Consider the following 20,833-nt stretch of genomic DNA (forward strand, 5'->3'; position numbering starts at 1 on the left):
TTCTGTGGAAGGGCGAACCTCCCTGTCAACTGCATCATGCTGATGGTAGGGTTTGGATATAGCGATAACAATATGAAGTCATGAAGCTGCCATGTATGACTACAATACTATAAACTGATGGAGAGAGAGAGTGTGACGGTCTGGAGTGTGTTTTTGCTGAGAATCAATGGGTCCCTTATTATCCATGAACCAAAGCGTGAACGCTATAATGGATTTAAACATCACTACAGATCAGATGGATTCTATCATGCTATTGCCCGCCCCTCAGGTGCCAGTTGCTTCCAGCAGGAAAATGCACCATGCTTATTGTAAAACTATTTCTTACTGTTATATATGGGTTGCCCTCTCAATGTACTTGTGTTTCTGACGAGCTCCCTCCCTGCTGCCGTCTTGGAATATACAAATATCGCATCAGACTAGACCATTTCCCTAATGGCTCTCTCTAATCCAGTCAATGAATTTTAATTCAGGTGTTCCTTCTATAAGGATTGCAAGACGCTATCTGTGTTCATGTGTAAGTATGCCACCAGAAGTTAGTGTAGTCCATCTGAAGTTGTTGTTGTAGTAGGGTTTTAGGAGCATCAGCGACTAAGGCCATATTGCTCCGTGTATATTGTCTTTAAATTGCGTGTATTCTGAGGTAGATTTTCTGGTTGCTGGACGAAAAACCAGTCTCCGGGTGTAAAAACCATGCTCGAGGCAGAGTAACTCAGCTACATTGTGAAAAAAGCCTCATAAAAATTCTTCTCGTCATCCAAGGGACTCGAACTCAGGTCTTTTCCACCCGCTGTGGGGAGGATGGCGATTCTACCAATTGTGATTCTACCGTCACTGCTGTGCTGTAGCCAAGAGATGGTTCAACACTGTATCAGTCACATGTGTGCCCAATAATGTGAGAAGTGAGTACATAATAGCTGTAAAACAATTATTTAACACAAAAGCTCAAGGTGATTCCCATATTTCTCGTCATTTGTATTTATAATTATATGATATATGATTACATTACATGATTTACATACTTTACATGATTTTTAGGTAACGTCTGATGCTAGTAGCAACATAAAGAAGATGTATGTCGCTACCATTACCCTTCAGCCAGTGTAAGTACCTTTATCCTTGTTCAAATATTTTAAATTCATGCAGAATTCGGAGAGAATTATGTGTCGCTTTCGAAATATAACGCTATATTTAAATTTCGATGTATAAATTTATGTTATAACTTCAGCATTTATGAATTTCTAGGTTTCACATTATCAGGGTGCATAGGATAGGCCTATTAGCGTAGTCTGGATGATATCTGACTTAGAAATCTTGATTAGATTATTAATATAGTAATAAAAAGTGCGTGCATGTATGTCTGTGAGTGATTTCCTTGTTAAATTTCTCTAATGGAGATGGTATAATATGTAATGTCTCCTTATAGATTTCTTATCGTTTATTTTCGGAAACGTTTATCTACACTAAAGATCTTTTATCTGACATCACCCACATTGCAGCTAATGATGATACTTTAATTAGAAGAATGTTCAATTTGTCATTTAGTACGTATGACTCTGTTAATTTTAAACCTCAATATGGAGTAATTATATGTATCGATTAATAATTCTACCGCCCAGAGACCAATTAAAATATAAACTAGCCTACACTAATGGATTTCCACAAATAACCGATTCTGCTTATTTTGCCCAAAATAATGTCTTAAAAGAAATTAAGCTGAACCATTCAGTTTTTCATAAAATATTTCACATGTGTTAGTGCTCCTTTTGTAGTTATTTCAAACTAAAGTTTAGAATCTGGCCAATTAATAGAATTTAACATAATAATTTCAAATAGAAAACTATTAAAATCATACATGTTGTAGTCATGAAAGCGGAATGAAACATGTTCAGATTATTATTGAAGAGAAAAACAATATACTGAATTTCCTTCAATGACTATTATCACCAATGGTCAATCTTCACTCTTTTTAGACTACTTATCGAGGAAGATACCAAAATATTATGGCTATGGGGTTAATGAACCAAAATTCGAGCAAATACTGAAGAGATTTGGTATAGCTCATAATGTAAAGAATATAAAATTAGAGCAGAAGCACTGAATAACTTCAACATACATTAAAACAAATTACAAAAAATAATATTTAAATTTAACCTTTTATTTTATTGTCATTTAAATGTGTTATTACCAAGTAGAACTTAACTGGGAAACAGGGTTTGGAAAATAATATTAACTCTATAAACAGAATTGAGAAACTTAATAAGCAGCACTAATTATATGTTTTCATTTTATTTTTAATTTGTTTTTCCAACTGAGTCAATTCCAAAGCCAAATTAAAATGAAATACCGAGCATGTAATCGGAATCTGGTAACAGGACGAAGACCGAGATCGAAGTAAACCTTAAAGTCAAATTAAATTCGACCTTAAAAAAAAAAAAAAAACAGACACTTCAGTGTAATATATAATAAAGAAGCTTATCATAAGTATGAGGTATAGCTACAAGGTATATTGCTTTGAAGGCAAGGAGTGTTCTTCATTGGACATGTTGTGATTTACATAGCATAAGTAACAACGCAATGATTTTACTGTACAGTAGTATTAATGCGCGCGCGCACGCACACACACGTACACACAGTAGCACCCCCAAATAAAAAGTTCCAGAATGCTGTATAAGCAATAAACGAAAAGGCCACCTCGAGCGGCAGGCACACAAGGCAGTTGGCCACACAAAACTTAACAAGGATTTCTTCCCATGCTGCACCGCTAATCTTGCGCTACGTTTAGTGTTCCTAACAGAAGAATCTTAATTAGCTGCACAATTTACAAAGGCGCCTTCTACTTTAGAAGGGTGTGTGATTTATGGCTAAGAACTATTTATCTTTCCAGGTCACGCACGGGAGCCAGCAACGGAAAATGAACAAGGTGAGTACCAAATGTTCGTTGTAGCCTTCCCACGAACACAATACGCGTTATCCTGTTTTGCTACTTGACCAATGTGAAATGACGAATTTTCGGCTGAACTTAAGTGCTTTTTTTATGTCGGCATGTGAACATCCTTTCGCTCCTGCAATTCTTCTAAATAACCTTATTTAAAACAAGAGAGTGGTGTTCCTCTCATTACCACGCACGTTACATACTTTCCTGCGATGCGAATATTAATTGCCGAGGTAATGAAAATTAGCCTTTAATGAGATGTAAATTTTCCATTTCCTCGAGAAGTTTTCATCTTCTCAGAACAGAACCCTCGTGTCTCGGCAAAATGAACTCTAAATCTCTTCCTTTATTCGTATGTTCCTATCTACAGTTGCATAATTTCTTTTTCCGAAAAGGAAAAAAACCTAATGATTTTTTATTTGGCTCTCATCTCTAGAATTTGCTTGCTAATAATTAATCCGTGTTTGAGCAGAAAGATGGCTCAAATAAATGATGTTGCATCTTAAAAGCAGTCTCTTTTGAAACCCGAATCTCTTTCGGTGACCATAGATGATACGCACATCGATCGTTATAAACCAGATAGTTTTTATAAATAGGCGACGCAAACTAGTTTAAACAAATTAAATTAAACCGTAAAAATTGTTTTAGGAGGATATGCGCTCTTTTACTTGATTTTTTTTTAAACTCTTGCTTGCATACATTTATAAAGTAAGTGCAATGATGGATCATTCATGCGGTTATTTCGGAGATGAGTCTTTCAAGCACACAGGGAAAATGAAATTAATCAGATGAATTGTATAAATGGGGCCACTAATTATACAGATTGCTAAAAAACAGAACACCCGTATATTTTACTTTGCGAAAGATTACAGAAAAATCACAAATTTGTTGTTGTTGTACTTGGGTTTTAGGAGCATCAGCGACTAAGGCCATATTGTTCTGTGTATGTTGTCTGTAAATTACGTGTATTATGAGGTCGACTTTCTGTTTTTTGGACGAAAAACTCGAGTTTCAGGTAAAAAAAACCATGTTACCTTCGCCTGAGACCGACTAATTCAGCCAGCTTTTGAAAAAGGCCCATACAAATTTCTCACTTCATCGACGGGACTCGAACTGAGGTCATTTCCACCCAGTGTGGGGAGAATGGCGATCCTACCAACTGTGCTACCCACGAGGGCTAAAATTCAGATAACTGCCCTTTAAACCCACATGGTACTCCAGTGTAATCGCTGGCAGTGTGAAACTTACCTCCCCCCCAGCTTTCTTTCTTTTCTTTTTTTTTTTTTTTTTGATATGATAATAACGTAAAGAAAAAGTTCAGAAATAGAGATGTTTGAGAGTAGCTCTCAATAAAATACATACAATGTGGTCTGCATAATCTGGACAGTGCATTTTCATTCATAACAGAATAAGCAAATTGTCCTTTTATACTTCCGAAAGGTTATCTAGGGTCATTCAAGCATCAACAGACGGCACGTTCTGCAGCTAATATGGATTCGAACAAAAGCAGAACTTTGTACCTGTACTTGAGCTTTCGTCCATAAAATCTAAAACATATGCACTACCATAGGAGCAAAACAATAGGCTACAACATAAAAAGCATATACAGAGCGAATATGCTGCAGTGCCAGTATTGGAGTTGCAAATCAACAAATAATAGTGTTTTGCAATGGCATTTAGCATTTACTATGATGTCATACGGCAGAAATTATAAAATGGTGATAGGGATCGACGTAAATTATGATTAAAATTTTATTCGTAAATTCATACTTTGCTTAGATCATGGTAGTTGCACCATGATTCATCTCTGGAAAATATTCTGCTACTAGAAGTGAGCCTCTCGTGCTAATGATACCTAAGATGTTTCAAGCAAAGACCCTTGCATATTCTGGCTGTAATTCCTTTGGACACCTAATTTGCATCTACTTTATGATAATGTAAGTGGTTGTGCATTATGCATCAACGTCAGACTAACGCTGTCCTTCATCAGTTTCACAGAGCGATACACAGATATTTGACTGCACCAAATCATTTATTTTCATAGTTGTTTTGGAATGATGTACCCATCCAGGTCGGGACAGGTCCACGGCAAACTTCTCAACATCCTTATGCTGTTTACACGATCTGCAAACCGTCGCTTGCCAGGAATATAGATATATTTCAGATATATCTGAAATACATTTAATACAGTGAAATATATGTAGCAGATATATTTCACTGTATTAAAATCTCTCTAGAAACGAAGCATATCCAATAAATTTGGCTTAAAATTCTGTCACTCAAAAATTTAAGACTGAACATCTACCGTTTTTCTGACGTGCAAATTTAGTAATAAATGCTTAAGTTGCTTGATTTGTTGCTCGCCATCCGTTTGGGAGGGGTTGGGCTCCAGCAGATTTCAGGGTTTGGATGTCGACTCGTCCTAGAGAATTTTTAATTCGACAAACAGATAAGTGACCTTACAGTACGAACACTTTACAGACACAACATATTGATTCCGTATGATTGATGTTGCTGTTGTTGTTTGGTTTTTAGGAGCATTAGCAACTAAAGCCATATTGCTCCAGGGATATGCGATGGTCATTCCCTGACCTTTCCGCATCCTCCGTATTTGGGATTGATGTTGCATTGACGACAATTTAAGCAACCAATTGAGCTCTCAAATGAGCAGAGTACTATTGCAAAAACTACTCTGGGAAATCGAATTTTCTTAAACAGGTTAGATATATATATTTTTTTTTAAATTCCAAGTGGTTCCTTGGCCATTTACATTCGTACAAACATTGACTATGTACGAATTATTACCTCATCACTAAAACATCTTCAGTAAATGAATTCCGTTTTCCAGAATCGTGTATTTTCAAGGACTCCAAACAATAACAACAAAAATCACTCTCGAAAGAAGCTTTATGCAGCTATTCCATTATCGCAATTAAATAAAACAATATATACAATTAGTTGCAACAAAAATACGTTATAAATGTGTGCAAATAAAATAACGCTTATTCCTTTCTATGAATTCTTACAAATCTCAAGGTGTTTTGTGTCAACTCCAAATTACGCTACTAAATTAAAACTACGCAAAGGAAAGCTTACTATATCGTTATCCATTTAAATTTACAACGTTCATGGTCTCTAATAAAAGGCAGTATTCCGTTCGGGAGGTATTCCGAGAATTTCACTGAGCGACGGTTGCTCTTGAAATTGAAAACAAATATGATCATTTTCCAACTTAGTTGATTTCCTAAGCACTCTACAGAAAACTTCTCGACTTTCTAAAGGTTGCAGGAATCAAAATGTTGATAGTCCAAAATACATATATAAATTGGTAAAATATACACTTTATGCTAAGTTCCTTTAGGGGTGCTCACGGCATTCCATTGTAGTAAGGGTTGACGACATGCATTTATCTCCCTCCTGCCTGGGGCACTCGATACAATCACCAAAACTTCAGTTTTCTTCCGAATGGGTTATTTTCCCTCTCCCTCTCATATCAAACTTCCTACTGAGACAACCTTAAAAGAAACAAAAACTGTTTCTCAATTATTATAAGAAAAGTTTTGTCTTCCAACCAAAACGACTTTTTTTTTTTATATTGAAGTTAGACCACCCATCACGGTCAACGTAACTCTGGTTCAGAATTCAGAAAGAAATGTTAGGAAACAGAAACGGAAAAATTCCTTTTGTTTAAAATCAACGAACACTTTCAGTCCAGTTAAGAGAAAATTGCTTTTTGCGTTTATTCATCGTATGACACAAGTGGGGCAGAATGCGACGGCTTGCAAGAAATTAAAATATTGGCATGTTTTGTTGATACAGGGGTGGGGGATTAAATAAAGTTGGCTTCATATGGCGTATATGTTTGCATATTCACGCTGTGTCGCTTTTAAAATTTGCTAACACTGTGTGGTTATTTAAGAACAAATTGCGGGCATTTATCTCCCATTGTTGTGGAAGAAGAGGGCGATAATGGACCAGATAAAGACTAATATCACAGTCCACAGATTAAGGAAGCTGCACATCCTCGTATTGTGCCGCTCTCTATTATCAGATTACAAATTAATACCTTGGGGCACCAGATATCATAACTCTTCCCCGGGCAAGGGGGGAAAGTCTTTAGCGAGCCCTAGGGGAAGTGGTGAAGGTAGTGATAGCGTTAGTCCTTGCGGCTAAAGAGTGCCGTCGGCACCCCTATCAGAACTAAACACAACTCTCGTGTAACGAGAGAATAAGTTTTTAGCGTCTCAGCCGCGCGAGCATCTCCGTAGGGCTTCTCTTAACGCGTCTTCCATCTGTCTTTCAGGCTGAAGATAACAGAAGAACCACCAGGTCTAAAGGACCTCCAGGTAAGCGTTGTCATGGTAACCCCTTTTCCGTTTTCCCGAATGATTAATCATTTATTCTCTCTCTCTCTCTCTCTCTCTCTCTCTCTCTCTCTCTCTCTCTCTCTCTCTCTCTCTCTCTCTCTCTCTCTCTCTCTCATGTGTTATGTGTTCTGTTAGTCTGGCTTGTGAGAGTCACCCAGTCATTGCTGGCATGAAGTTTACAGTGCTAGTGGAAGAAGACCAGACACCCATTGAGTTAATTACTGAAGACCAAGAAGAAGGGAAAAAATCGAAGCTCTGGAGTGCTCTCGCTTTGTCATCATTGATGGCAAGTCCGTCGAGCAGGCTAATGTCGGCGTTCGTGCGATGAGAAAATCGACATCTCGCGACAGCTACTGAGGGAGACGAATAAACGCCTTGGACGCCGTAGAGGAGCACGAGAAATACTGCCTCCTGGTCGTTTAGCCTGGAGTTAAATGTCCTTTTACGATTCTGCCGCGAGGGGCCGATCGAAATCTTGCTACCAGATGCCGCCCAACCAATACGGAGAGTTCTTAACTTAGTCGAACTCCTTTAGCCCGTCTCCCGCACAGAGATTACTTGGTTAATTGAATTCTGCACCAAGAACTATCTTTGCCGACTTTGTCACAATGTCCTGTTGGACTATCTACTTTGCATATCACAATCCTAGAGGCCTGTGGTCACCTAACACATTTACTAAAATAAGGTGGGGGATGAAAATCACTGAGAGAGAGAGAGAGAGTATGGATGTTTCGCTGCGTTGATTTATGGTTACCTTTCAAGCAAGTAGAGGCAGTGGTTTCTTCACGTGAATATTTTACACTACATTCCGAGCATGGTGGTTCATTAGTTGCTCTAAAGGAAGTACTAGCGCACGTCTCACTTCTTAAGTTTTTTTTCATAAATTTTAGATCACTTGTGATTAAAGAACTGAACGAGAGAAAGAGAAAGAGAACTTCTGAATTTTTTACTGGTGCTCGACGCTGCTGCTGCCCTGCGCAACAAAACGGAGGTACTTTCCAGACACTCCTCTCTCTCACGATCAGCCTACATCCTTCATGAGTGTCTTTTTAAACATTCACACACATATGACTACATTTTTAAGATATTAAAATATCAAATAATTACGTCATGACCGCCCTGCTTTTTACTCATATAATGCAGGAAGAAACTTCATATGAGAAAATATTTGTGATTTCGGGTGTGGGAGGGAGTACACCTACTAAGCAAACGAATATAATTTTGCTGCATTGCAAAACCTGAAGTTCAGGATATATGCGTGCTTTTTTAACCAGTTATGTAACCGTTTTTGTAAACTTCCTTCTTCTATATATGGCCATCAATTTCAATTCCAGTTGAGGAAATTGAATCTTAAAAGTTCAGAAAATTTTTAAATATAAAAAGTTAGAATGAAATTGTTTCAATCGTTAAGTACTGCTTATGCAAGTATACTACCACGGTTAACAAATGCAGAACTATTTTAAGTTTCAAGGTGTCTCTTAATTCCTGAAATAAAGTTCTAATTTGGTTCTTATCTTAATTTTTTAAACTCTAAAACCTCTTTATGTAGATACTGAATTTCATTTTCCGTATGAACGATCCCTGCTCTTTTGTTTTAAATTTTTAAAACTTCATGCAGAAATGTAGGCATAAATATACCCAGCATATTTAGTATTTGTTTCTTCAATCCACGAGCGTGATCTCCAATGTCGTTCTTCGTTTCATATCTAAACCTTTAAACGCATTAATAAACTTGGAGCTGTACAGAAAATAATACTTTATACCAACCGAAGCAGTCTTCTCCATTCTCAATTTCTACTCGGAAAAGTCGTGTGTACATAAAAATAGCCCAAAGTGTGCTTCCTATACATATAACAAACAGCCATATTTTCCCCGCACTATTTTAATGGCAGTAACCCTTGTCATTATTAAACAGAAAGGATTCTTGACCTCGGGGCACGTTGTTTTTCTGAAGCTAGAAGACTTAGTGGTTATCATTTTAATGGTTCATATCAAAAACGTTAAGCTATGGATAGGCCAACAGACGGAACGCATTTTTTGTGGCAGATATGCATGCCTGCCGTCGTGAGACGCTGGGAGAAAGCTCTCGGAGTGAATTTTATTCAGCGATCTCATCTATAACTTGGCCCGTAATGTATGAGTTGTAGCAATAAAAATACAGAAAGTTATCGATCCACCCTAGATCTCAGAAAATGATTTACCACCTGATAACTAGCTCGATCTCCGGAGTCCCTATCACACTAGTCATATCGGCAACTACAATATCTTATCATTTGCGGATAAATTCCGAATTATTATCCTGATTTTTGTACAGCTTTAAAACTCTTGAAGTCAGATGGTCCATCTTCGGATCTAACTTACACATGTGCATGGAGATCCTTAACGTTACTGCGAAGGTAGACAGATTGAGTAATTGCCCTCGCAATGAAACCTGGAACTTCATATGACGAGGAGCGTTCAGTGTTTTTATGAACTCATAAGCACAACAGATTGATCACTGCTTGGTACTCAACATCAGGAACCATTTTATATGACGAGAAATTTTACAAGCAGATATAGCAGTGACACATTTATAAATGAGAAATACCCATTTTTAGATAGCAAAATCATTCTGCTTCGTGCTCCATAGCCTTTTGAATTAAGCATTGCGAATTAAGCAAATGAACAGCGAAAAGAACTTCCTCCACCTACAGATTTTCATAAGAATACATTGAAAACTAAATGCGTTTTTGTTGTCAATGTATTATTTCTAGATTCATTAGCTCAGACTTCATGCAAAGTAAATTTTTGAATAAAGAATGATAGAGATAAAATATACTGCATTTTAATTTGATCTGACTTATAAGAGAAACTAGCAGCTGGACTGATATAACCTTTTCGAGATTTCAATAGGCAATGGTATCCTTTGCTCTGCATACTTCTCTTGTGAAAACCGATCTGGCAAGTAGTGCGATCACAATTAAAGTTTGCACATAAACAGCGCCTTTCTTTCCTGGATGCATTATTGAAAAATGATGCGAGAATTTGTTTGACTTCTAGTGGACATTCAGTGCTTTCTGGATTGACGTCATACGCACTTACATCATTATTATTATACAGTAGCATAACAGTGTACTTTTATGTACATAACATAACAGTGTACATAAACTTTTCGTACACTTGAAAATCAAGGACATTTAAAAAAAAAACAATGTACTAGATATAGTTTGAGTTAACCAGGTAACCTCATTGATAAAGACTGGTGTACAGAACACCTTTACGCGTACATTTAAATCATCTAAACAAAGACTACGGTTTTATTTTATTAACGGATTTTATTTGTAAAGCATGACGCGAACGTTATCATATTTATTCTCTAAAATACTGTTGTTCGGTGCGTTAAAACTATAGAAAGCTTTATCAGCTGGTTTCAGGTGTTGGAGAGAGGGTTAGAAGTTTAGAAACGGCCGAGGAAGAGGTTGCATGGATTTTATACTCCTGTTTAAATTTCTTCGCATTAAGATATATTCAATAGCACGAATGCGATATCAGGCAGGTGTGGTAGAAAATCTAGAGCACTGAAGATGTGATCCGTCACCCTGGTCTACTAACTTCATTCCATGAAACCATATCCGCCCGTGTGTGGCTTATGAACCTCATTCTTCGCTGCTTAAAAATGTAATGCATTTTTCAGAAAAAAAGATATAGTAACGCCGATACATTTTCATCGCAGTAACGTAGTTAAACTTTGGTTAAACAAGTAACAGATCCTTCATATTATAGACAAACTGAAAGGAAAGCGAAGTGCTCTAATCACGAGATTTTGTTCATCCAACTCAACTTTTCTTTACTTTGTCTTTCGCCTCCCGCTTTCTTTATTCCTCGCCCATCCCTGAACATCTTAACCGTTCTACCTTCCAGCAACTTTGCAGCGAGCCTGTAGTCTCGAGATAGTCCTCCACCCCACATCCACCCACCTACAGCATGAGCGGTCAATAATGCGCATGCGTGTAAGCCTCAGCGGCACACGACACCTTTGCTCTGACCTATATTGAACCTCATCGTGTGCGAGCTGGTTGTGCCTCATCTAGCACGTGCGTGCGAGAACTCCCTAACAGTAAGGAGGGGCGCTGGAGTTGTCGTGACTGAATCCGACGCGGCGAACACCATTTCCAAGAGTTTCTCTGCCTAACGGCACGAGACGTAGAACGCCCGATGCAGCGTTGGAGTAAAAACTGTTCTTTGCGCCGTTATTGGAAACAGTTCTTTAATCGATGGGATCTTGCTGCTGGCGAGAAATTAGAAGTACTGAGAGGCCGAGCACTGCTCTGCTACTGCTGCGAGAGTAATGCTAAGTTTTACTTTTCTTCATACCCTCCTAAAAACTTTCAAAGTTTTTTCCTCTCGCTGTCTGGATGCATTTGAACAGTTCAGGTGAAAATGATTTTACACATTCTGCATTCAAATTAATGTTAATTTTCACTATTTGATAGACTGTTTATCTACATATTGCCGGAAAATGAAAAAGTAATAAGAAACTTTTTTTTCTGTTTAACTTAGACCTGGTCACGTGTATTATGGCTGTCAGTACACTGATGGCCAATAAAACGGAATCTTCTCTTTTAAAAACCGTTTCATCGCTATTGCAATTTCGCTAAATTCTAGTGATAATCGTCCATCCGGGTATTCTGGGGGTATACGGGGGAGGCTGTTATTTATTTATTTTTTTTTGCCCCAGTAGTGAAAATGATTGGGAATTCTTGAATGCCAATTTCCATTTCTATTGTGATTATTAATTTATTAAATTGGAAGGTTTCTGTTTATATTTGCTAATTAATTCTATGCAACCATATATGATTATTGCTGATTCACTGCTGACTCCAGTTCAACTCTCATTCCGCATATTTTTCTGTCTTTATTTCAGTCAGAATTACCACGGTCTAATTTCTTTATTGCTTTTAGCAAACACTTTATGGTTTTAGCTTTTCCTTTACATCGATTCATAACATTTTTAATGATTACTTTAGGAAAGAATTGGATAAATTTTATATTTTATTTTTTTTTTTTTTACTCATGCAAAAGTAGTGTCATTCGAATTAATAGAAAATGCAACAAGTGCAGCATCAGAGTTTCTGAATGAATAAGTTAATGAAATTAGCAATAATTTAACCGTCCGTTTTTGAACAAAGAATTATTTTTATTTAATTTTTCAGAAAAAAAAAGATTACTTATTCTTTGAACATTTATAAAACCTTTTCTGAAAGAATTGAGCACTTGTATAGTTAGTGTTTAGAATTAGCGCTGAGGCAGATAAGGCCACGAGGCATCTATAAATTGCGTTGATTCTGTGATCTGTTTGTCCAAATTTCTAGATTAAAAACTGCAGTCTCCGAAAAAGGAAAAAAAAAAAAAACACGATTCTCGTCCGTAGCCAACTAACCCCGCCTGCTTTACATTATGTGGAAGGCAGAGGTCACAATCACTGTTCTAGCCGAAAGGATTGTATGGTGTGACATGCTTGGAGCCTTCATGATTTACCTTCAGCTGTTCATGGCAATTAGACACAATTCACAAAATTAATTTAATTGCGATGTACAAATATTTATGATACATAACAACATTTAAGTAATTGAATTAATTTGTCCTAATTAGTCCTGACTCTAGGTTATTGGATTTTCGGATATTATTAAAAGTTTTTTTTTTTTTCTTTTAGTTTCGGCAATGGAAATTTTGGACTATGTGCTACTTAAAGTGATCAGCGCTTAGGCAAAAAATTTTGAAAAACCTTTTCACTGAGAAACAATAAAATATTTTTTATGCGTAGCTCGGAAAATTATCTCAAGGTTCGCACACAGCGTAGGTATCTATGCAATATGTCCGGTTTTCATTGGTATGAAATTCAGTGGGCAGACAAGATAAAAAAAATATATAATAACAAAAAAAAAAAAAAAAACATCAGAAGCGTTTTGGTCGAATGCCAAGAAAGCTTTGCATTGTTCTTCTGGATGGAATGATCTCCAGAAACAATTCCTGAACGATCGAAAGAGGTTCGATTTTTGTATTTTTAGTCCTTTTTTTTTTATCAAAAATTCAGAGATAGTCAGGAAAAGAACCTTAGATTCTGAGGGCGATAATAACATTGAACGACTGATAATGCAGGAACAATTAATCGGTTAAAGAACCACAGACTTACTGAATAATCCCAACTGCACTTGTATTTTTTATTAGAATTCTATTGAAGCGAATCGAGAAATTGGAAGTAGAATGGAAATAAACTAAAGGCTGAATGGAAAGGCAAAAATATTTAAGCCTGTCCAATTAAATAATCATCTGATTAAATATTCAGCGGTTGATGATTCATATGGGTTTATATTCTGGAATATTGCTGAACAATACGTTGAAAATGAGAGTGTAGAGAAGTAAATGTTGAATACAGCAGAAGGATTAATAATCTTCAACGAAGTTCCTTTTTGCCTGTTGACAGCAGAATTTGCAAGCGCTTGCCAATAAATACAAATATAGTATGTTCTTTCTACGAACAGAGTATTTGAAAATAATTCTTTGACATCGGATATATAGAGTTTCTGGTCAATAATATCACAGAAAACGCACATAAATAAAGTCACAGAAAAACAGAAATTTTAAGGTGCCAGAATGGTGGAGCTGTTCACGACATTAAAAGTAATCCTTTCTACCCAGCTGTATTTTGTACGCTATAATTGCATATTCCTCTGAATGTAACTGGAATACAAACGTGAGAAGAGGCCAAGTGGTTAGCTTTGCTGCACACGGTATTAAAGAATCGATTTCAAATCCATTTCTGCGAACGACGGTGACTTTATTTGCGCGCTTTACATGGTTTCCCGTGCGCGTCATTAGTCTGCCTTCCATGCTATTGGTCTTTCTGTGACGGCTACACAAACCGACCTCTGGGATCCGTTTCTAACATGCCTGATGGGAAATCTGCTCTCCAGCAAAACGACATCTCTTCTTAGAGTGGTCAGAGAAATCAGCATCGTGTATTCACACGGACCACAGAAATTTGCACCTGATGCTGCATTGCCTGCCCTTTCCTCTCCCCATCTCTCGCTCACGCACATAAAACATATATATGGATATCACATGATTCAACTTCAATCTCTCTCTCTCTCTCTCTCTCTCTCTCTCTCTCTCTCTCTCCCTCTCCAGTTACTTCGGTAACTGAACCTCTGATCAATATTTTAATAGTCCAGGCAGGCATTTCAAATTACTTTAAAAATTACCACTTTTTATCATGATTTTGAACATATGATAAATAATATAAAAATGTTATTTATTGTATGTTCAAAATCATATTTGGCTTCCACGCACTACTGCTATTCTTTATATTTCTTTTAGAGCTATATTATCTGTCGGACTAAAGAGATTATACACTTTTTAAAACTTTTTGGGCAAATCAATGTGCGGTTAAAAGGGTTTTAAAATTAATTGTGCGAAATTTCTGTGAATAGTAGAATGCAAAGTCCAATTCACAACGTTGATGCACTTCAGGTATAGGATTAATGGTGAGTTACCGTTCTCCAAGGAAATTTCGCATTCGAGTGATGAGTGTTAAGAGCGGCAGAGGAAAATCACTGATCGAGTAAGAGGAACTTCATTTAGCTACCGACCCACATATAGGTAGAATATTTGAAATAGTCATTATGGAAATATTTTTTATTAGCAAGAAAGATCTTCATAATTCGATATAATTTAAGAGGACAGGCAACTGCTTAAGATCACAATAAATTCGTGGCAGAATTCCAGTACCAAGTTGGAATTTTTTAGCTCATTCATTAATTCTTATTAAGATTATAAACATGCTTGCCACAGACAACCAGCATGTGTATGTTTCTTGTTCTGTGGGTATTCTTATTAGAATTCTTTCAATTTTGTTCTTATTCCATTTTCATAATTCCTTTCCTTAGCATCTTTTATCTCCCCTATCTCCATTCAAGAAAAGATATAATAACGAAATTAAACAATTTCAAAGAAAATTGATTTTTTTTAATAATTTTTTCTTCTTCTGAAAATGAAAATCTTTTCTAGCAACGAGACCGCACGATTATTTAAATGTTTCTATGAGTTTAAACTTTTAAAAATTTCTTATTTCCTGCTTTCTTGCTTTACTCAAAAAAAAAGCGTTCCCTCTAACCTCCCCGCTCCCTAGAGCAGGTATGTGAAACTGACAAACGATTGCTGTATGTGACCCCCAAGTGTTGAAACCTATATAGAATAGTAAATGATAACGCTTAAGGGAGATATGATGGGCTTATGTTAGTATGACATAAAATATTATGTCGTACTAACATATTTTAATAAAATTCATATAAATTATACGAAAATTCGTAAATTCTGCTAGTCAGGAGATAGTATCTTTTATACAAGCGAAAATACGTGAAAATAATTAATATTTCTTTTTTTAATGCCACATTGGCGTGCTGCGTGTACAACAGTGTGACACGCGAGTACTTGTGAGTTTGGCACTCCTGTTCTAGAACGGATACAACTTAAGATATGAAATCAAGAGTTATCACTAGAATTTAACTTTATAAAATTAAGCCATAAAAGTTTATAATACCTTTATCTCTTATTACACGATACCTGCTTTAATATATTTCGTTGCAGCAATACTTTTCAATGTTTGAAAGATGTCTGTCACTATATCAACTTGAATTAAACTTAATGAACGTTCTCATTTAAGCCCCTTGCAACAACTACCTTCATATGTAGGTTCAATAAGAAGGGGTGTGTGTGTGTGTGTGTGTATGCGAGAGAGAGAGAGAGAGAGAGAGAGAAAACGATATGCTTCTGGTACTGCTATTCTACTGCTTCCTGTGTTTATAACAAGGTTGTTAATTATAAGTCCGTAATATGAATAATCGTTGAGTTTTTCCTCTTAACTCTCTCGAAATGCTTCTCCGGTGTTCGCAGCAAACATCCAAAGAGGAGAGGTCTGCTCTAGTCTCTGATAGCGTGCACAATGCTGCTTCTACATAAGGAACGTGTCTTGTATAGTACACGCAATGTGATCTCATCCATGCACTTTTGGTTATCGATTTTCAAATAACTCGAGTGGTGGCCTTGAATTTCTTTGGTGTCCATCAGACCTTGGTGCGGTCGAACGTTAAAGTTTTCGTCACCAAACATGTAGCTGTAATTGTCATTCATGTATGTGTGTGTGCATGCGCGAAAGCAAGCATACGGGCAAAGTAGAATTCGCCGTTAACTCTCGTCACTGTTATTAAAATATTCATTACTTCAACAACGATTGTTTCTCCAATTTTTCAGTTGTATCTCACTTAGTTCTTTCCCTGAATTAAACACTAAAACATCACACAACACACACTAAAACATTTCTGAGAAGGACTTTTTTTTTTTTTTTCTATTTTTTGGCATTAACGTATACAATAAATAAAAAAAAAATTCAATAGGCATGTTCTCTGTAAAAATAGTTTACTATGTTCCTGTCCTCCGTAGCAACTTAGTAGGCACGCTACATCGCCGTCTACTACTCGTTTGGAGAGGTGAGTTCGATTCTTCATTATGAATGGAGGAATTCTTGTAGCTTCTTGAATAGGACTTGTAGTTAGTCGCTCTTAGGCAAAGGGTGCAGAGTGTTTCCCTGTTAGATATTTGGGGGTTTTCCTTCTTCAGAGTAAAAATCCTCAAATAACTTCGGGGAAACACTTCATGGAACTTCACATTCATTGAAGCTTCGTGGATGAAGCGTCAATGAATATATAAATTTTCTAAATTATGAATCTTAGCTCGTGCCTACCTGTAAATGAGGCTGTAGGACCTTAATAGGACTACAGCCGGACACTCAAGGGGTTCTCATGCTGTTAATGAGATAGGATTCAATTCTTCCAACAGGCATCTGGGGTTGACTAAATTCATATTGTGATTTTAAATGTTTCTCACCAACCACTTATAAAATAAAATAAAACACTGCTACGCTGAGGAAGAAGGCAGGAGCCTTCGAAAGCTACGGTCGGTTTTATCGCTCTTAACCCGGTATTGTAATGTATTTTATTCGATGTATATATATTTTTTATCCTTTTTAGTTGTAAGTTATTTTAATTGTAAATATATAGTAGTAAACACATAATTTTCAAAATTCCAGTTTCCGTGTTTTATTTTATTTTATAAGTGGTTGGTGAGAAACATTTAAAATCACAATACCATAGAATTAAAGTTTACAGATCTCGATAGCCATTTCATTTGGGAAATATCATCATTCTAAAGAAACTCTTCCATCGGTTGCGCTCTACGGAGGACGAGCATCATCATCATTCTTTGTAAGGAACTAGAGGTCTTCCTGCATCCATAAAGAGTGAGTAGGATTCAACGATTTCCTTAACTCACAGCAATCCTCGCTTGAACACACAACACACTATAACTACCCAGATCATCTTTACCTTAGGCTCCCTTTCTTTGATATTTATGGACTGGGTGGGTCTCTCTCTCTCTCTCTCTCTGCAGATACATTGCCAATCGAACGCTGGACTAAATCTTAAGTTTTCAGTGAATCTCACATTAAACCACTGCGTTTAGGTCTAACTGATATACTGGCATCAGCAGAAACAGGCTCTTTCTCTGTGATGAGACATCTACTGGTGTTACCCTGTACAATTCTTTGGGATATTTCTTCCTGTCTTCATAACTGGGATGTCACATTTGGGTGAGAATGCAAGACCCTTCTGCCTGTGATTGACCATGAATGACTCACTCATGCATATGATTGACCGCAATGAATCACTCACACGATGTCTCTGTGTTACTGGACCATGGAACGTTACTCAGATATGCTTAGTGCCTTGCTGCATAATCGAACTGGGTGACGCACGGTCAACCGCTCTGTTTAGAACCATCCACATTTTGTAGATAAAAATGATATGCACGTGTTTATTTGAATTTTCATCAGTTAGCTGATTAGTTGATCTATTTGCACAATTTCAACTTGCTTAATAAAGGTGTGCAAACTCCATTATACTCGTATCTTTTGTTCATCAGCAGAGTTTTGTCAATTGTGAGAAAATTCCAAATTAGAGGGAGGTTTCCTAAAGTTCAATATCTTTCTTAAACTCAGTCATTCCTTATGTCTTACAAACCTTTTTTCACAACTTACTTTTAAAATTACTTTGATTTCTAGACATGATCAGATTCAATAGTTGGAATTATCTTAGCTGTTAACCTTTCTTTGGTGCTAACATATAACGAATACGTTCCTCTCCATCCACTACATGTTTCTCACACCCAGTGACACTACTCCGAACAATAGTTATCCTTATGTACAACTTAACTTTTGTAACTAGAATATCAGTTTTACTTTCCGAACTAGAATATCAGTTTCCTAAACCAATTAACAACACGTGTTGCAGCTAACTCTCATAACTACACAATTCAGTGACAATTCTAATGAATTTTTCTTTCTCGTCTTTCACTCTTTCCATCTCTGCTTTAAAATAAAAAAACTACCTTTTTTTGTAAATTGCAATTTCAGAAAACTCAAATCTAATATAAGTTCTTCCTTTCCACTTATTCCACTATGCATCCACAGTAATAAAAATACAAAAGGGGCTAAATACAGATCACTAACCTTTCGTGCATTAGGATTATCATAAAAAGTAGAATACTTTGAATAGGCATATGACAATGACATAATTAGTGGGAGTTTTTCGTTTTCGTTGGTAACTGTGGAGTTTCAGTTGACAATGGTTCGATTTCACGTGATCGCTAAATACGGTTAATGTTGATATTCTTGTCCGATAACTAGTTAAAACCTCCCCTGACCCAAGTTGCTAATCGAAGTGTAAACAGAATTTCCAATTGGCAACACTACACATAATTTTGGAATAAAAGTAAAGCTAGAGCTTAACATAAAAAAAAAAAAAAAGAATTCGTAAACGCAATCCAAAACACAAATGTGCATGAAAAGCCAATTGGGAGATATACCTTTTTCCGATTTGGCTTTTCGCACATTACTGTTACTGTTTGGTTCTATAACTTACTTGTAGACGGTTTATGAATTCTTTGCCGGTTCCTTTTTCTAATCTATAATTTATATGGCATTCGAAACTAGAAAAGTATGCTTAAAATTGAACATTATCAAAACATAAAACCAATCAACAGCCACCAATCAACAAAACATAAAACAAGATCAAAACAACAACAACAACAAAAAAAAAAAAAAAAAAAATCAATGACACAAGCTAAAAGTGGCTTTTTGGTTGGATAATTATACGACTTTGTTAGTAATTCGCATGCGCTCGGTTCAAAAATGACATCCCATTTTCCTCCATCAGATACAAATTTTTCGCAAAATACATAATCTTTGTTATGTGGTAGGCAAATTTTTGCGTGTTTTGAATAAAATATAAGAAAATGATATTGCATTTTTTATTATTACAATGTTGTCATCCACTTTTACCGATTTTTCTAGTAAGAAAGAGCAAATAGAGAGTCTTCAAGAAGTGTTGAGAATATACAGAGCGCATGATGGAGTTAAACGAACAGCAAACCACTATAAATGGCCACTTTATATTTTATTTAAACTAGAAAACCCAACTTGCTACGCAGGAAAGTTTATACAATTTACTTGCCAGTACATACAACAACTTACGTTACTAATCTAATTTTTCCCCTGTTGCTAGTGTTTAAAGACTGCATTTCTGAATTTACCAAATTGCCTGGAGCATACCGCTTCCCCCCCCCCCCGCTTTTTTCTCATTACTTTAAATAAATAAATTTTCTATTTATATTCCGAGGATCATATAGAGAGGAATCAGAGGCGTTTACAAGACAGAAAATATAATGTCACCTTATTTAGCAGTCACGTGTGTTAGAATCACGGTCAAGTTGAATGCGCGTACACTGTGCCCACAGTCTGAGGGCTGTTGTTATTGGATTTTAGGAGCATCAGCGACTGAGGCCATACTACTCTGTATATATTGTCTGTAAATTGCGTGTGCTCTGTGGTCGATTTTCTGTTTGCTGGACGAAAAACCCAAGTTTTCAATATGAAAAAAAAGTCGGCTTTGTTCCCACTCAGAATCTCATACGTAAGAATTGGGCAGTGCGACCTTACGCACAACAGGCGTATTCCTCTATAGCATATAGAAATAATACTCATATTGCGTAATAAAATCACAACAGCACCAATCTTCGGTTTCAGATTGCGTGATGGAAACCCAGGCAGTATCTGTATTAAGATAATTGGGAGGGAAGAGCCGTAATATCACCGTTTTTATCGTTAAATAGGTAGCTTTATTGCTATTATTATTTTATTATTTTAATCACAAGTTTAGGGTCCAAGAAAAGCAGTTTGTGGACACAGCCGGTGAACAACCAAGTTACATATAAGAAAACTCTCTGGGCAGCAGGCTGAGTTTTCTAATAATAATAATAAACGACCTAAATCAAAATTCATACGCTTTAACTACCTTCAAATTTTATTCTAACTACTGCCTTGAAATACCTGTACAATCGTATCGCAAAAATCAAAGTGGTCTTCACCAATGTATAATTTATAAAG

The 20,833-nt window shown here is 36.4% G+C and overlaps 1 protein-coding gene across 3 annotated transcripts in view; it reads left to right on the plus strand.

Moving 5' to 3' along the window:
* LOC150087442 (uncharacterized) overlaps positions 1 to 20,833 on the plus strand; it is a 667,812-nt gene that overhangs the window by 329,407 nt on the left and 317,572 nt on the right. For all 3 annotated transcript variants that reach the window (XR_016546883.1, XM_090372072.1, XM_090372073.1), the window contains exons 5-7: positions 1,036 to 1,100; positions 2,885 to 2,920; positions 7,236 to 7,278. Coding sequence is in view for 2 of the 3 variants with exons in the window: in XM_090372072.1 (XP_090228198.1) it covers positions 2,912 to 2,920; positions 7,236 to 7,278 (52 nt within the window). In the remaining variant the exon portion in view is untranslated. The remainder of the gene's footprint in view (positions 1 to 1,035; positions 1,101 to 2,884; positions 2,921 to 7,235; positions 7,279 to 20,833) is intronic.

Source organism: Mastigoproctus giganteus, chromosome 4, assembly GCF_048544385.1.
Source record: "Mastigoproctus giganteus isolate SK-2022 chromosome 4, ASM4854438v1, whole genome shotgun sequence".
NCBI lineage: Eukaryota > Metazoa > Arthropoda > Arachnida > Uropygi > Thelyphonidae > Mastigoproctus > Mastigoproctus giganteus.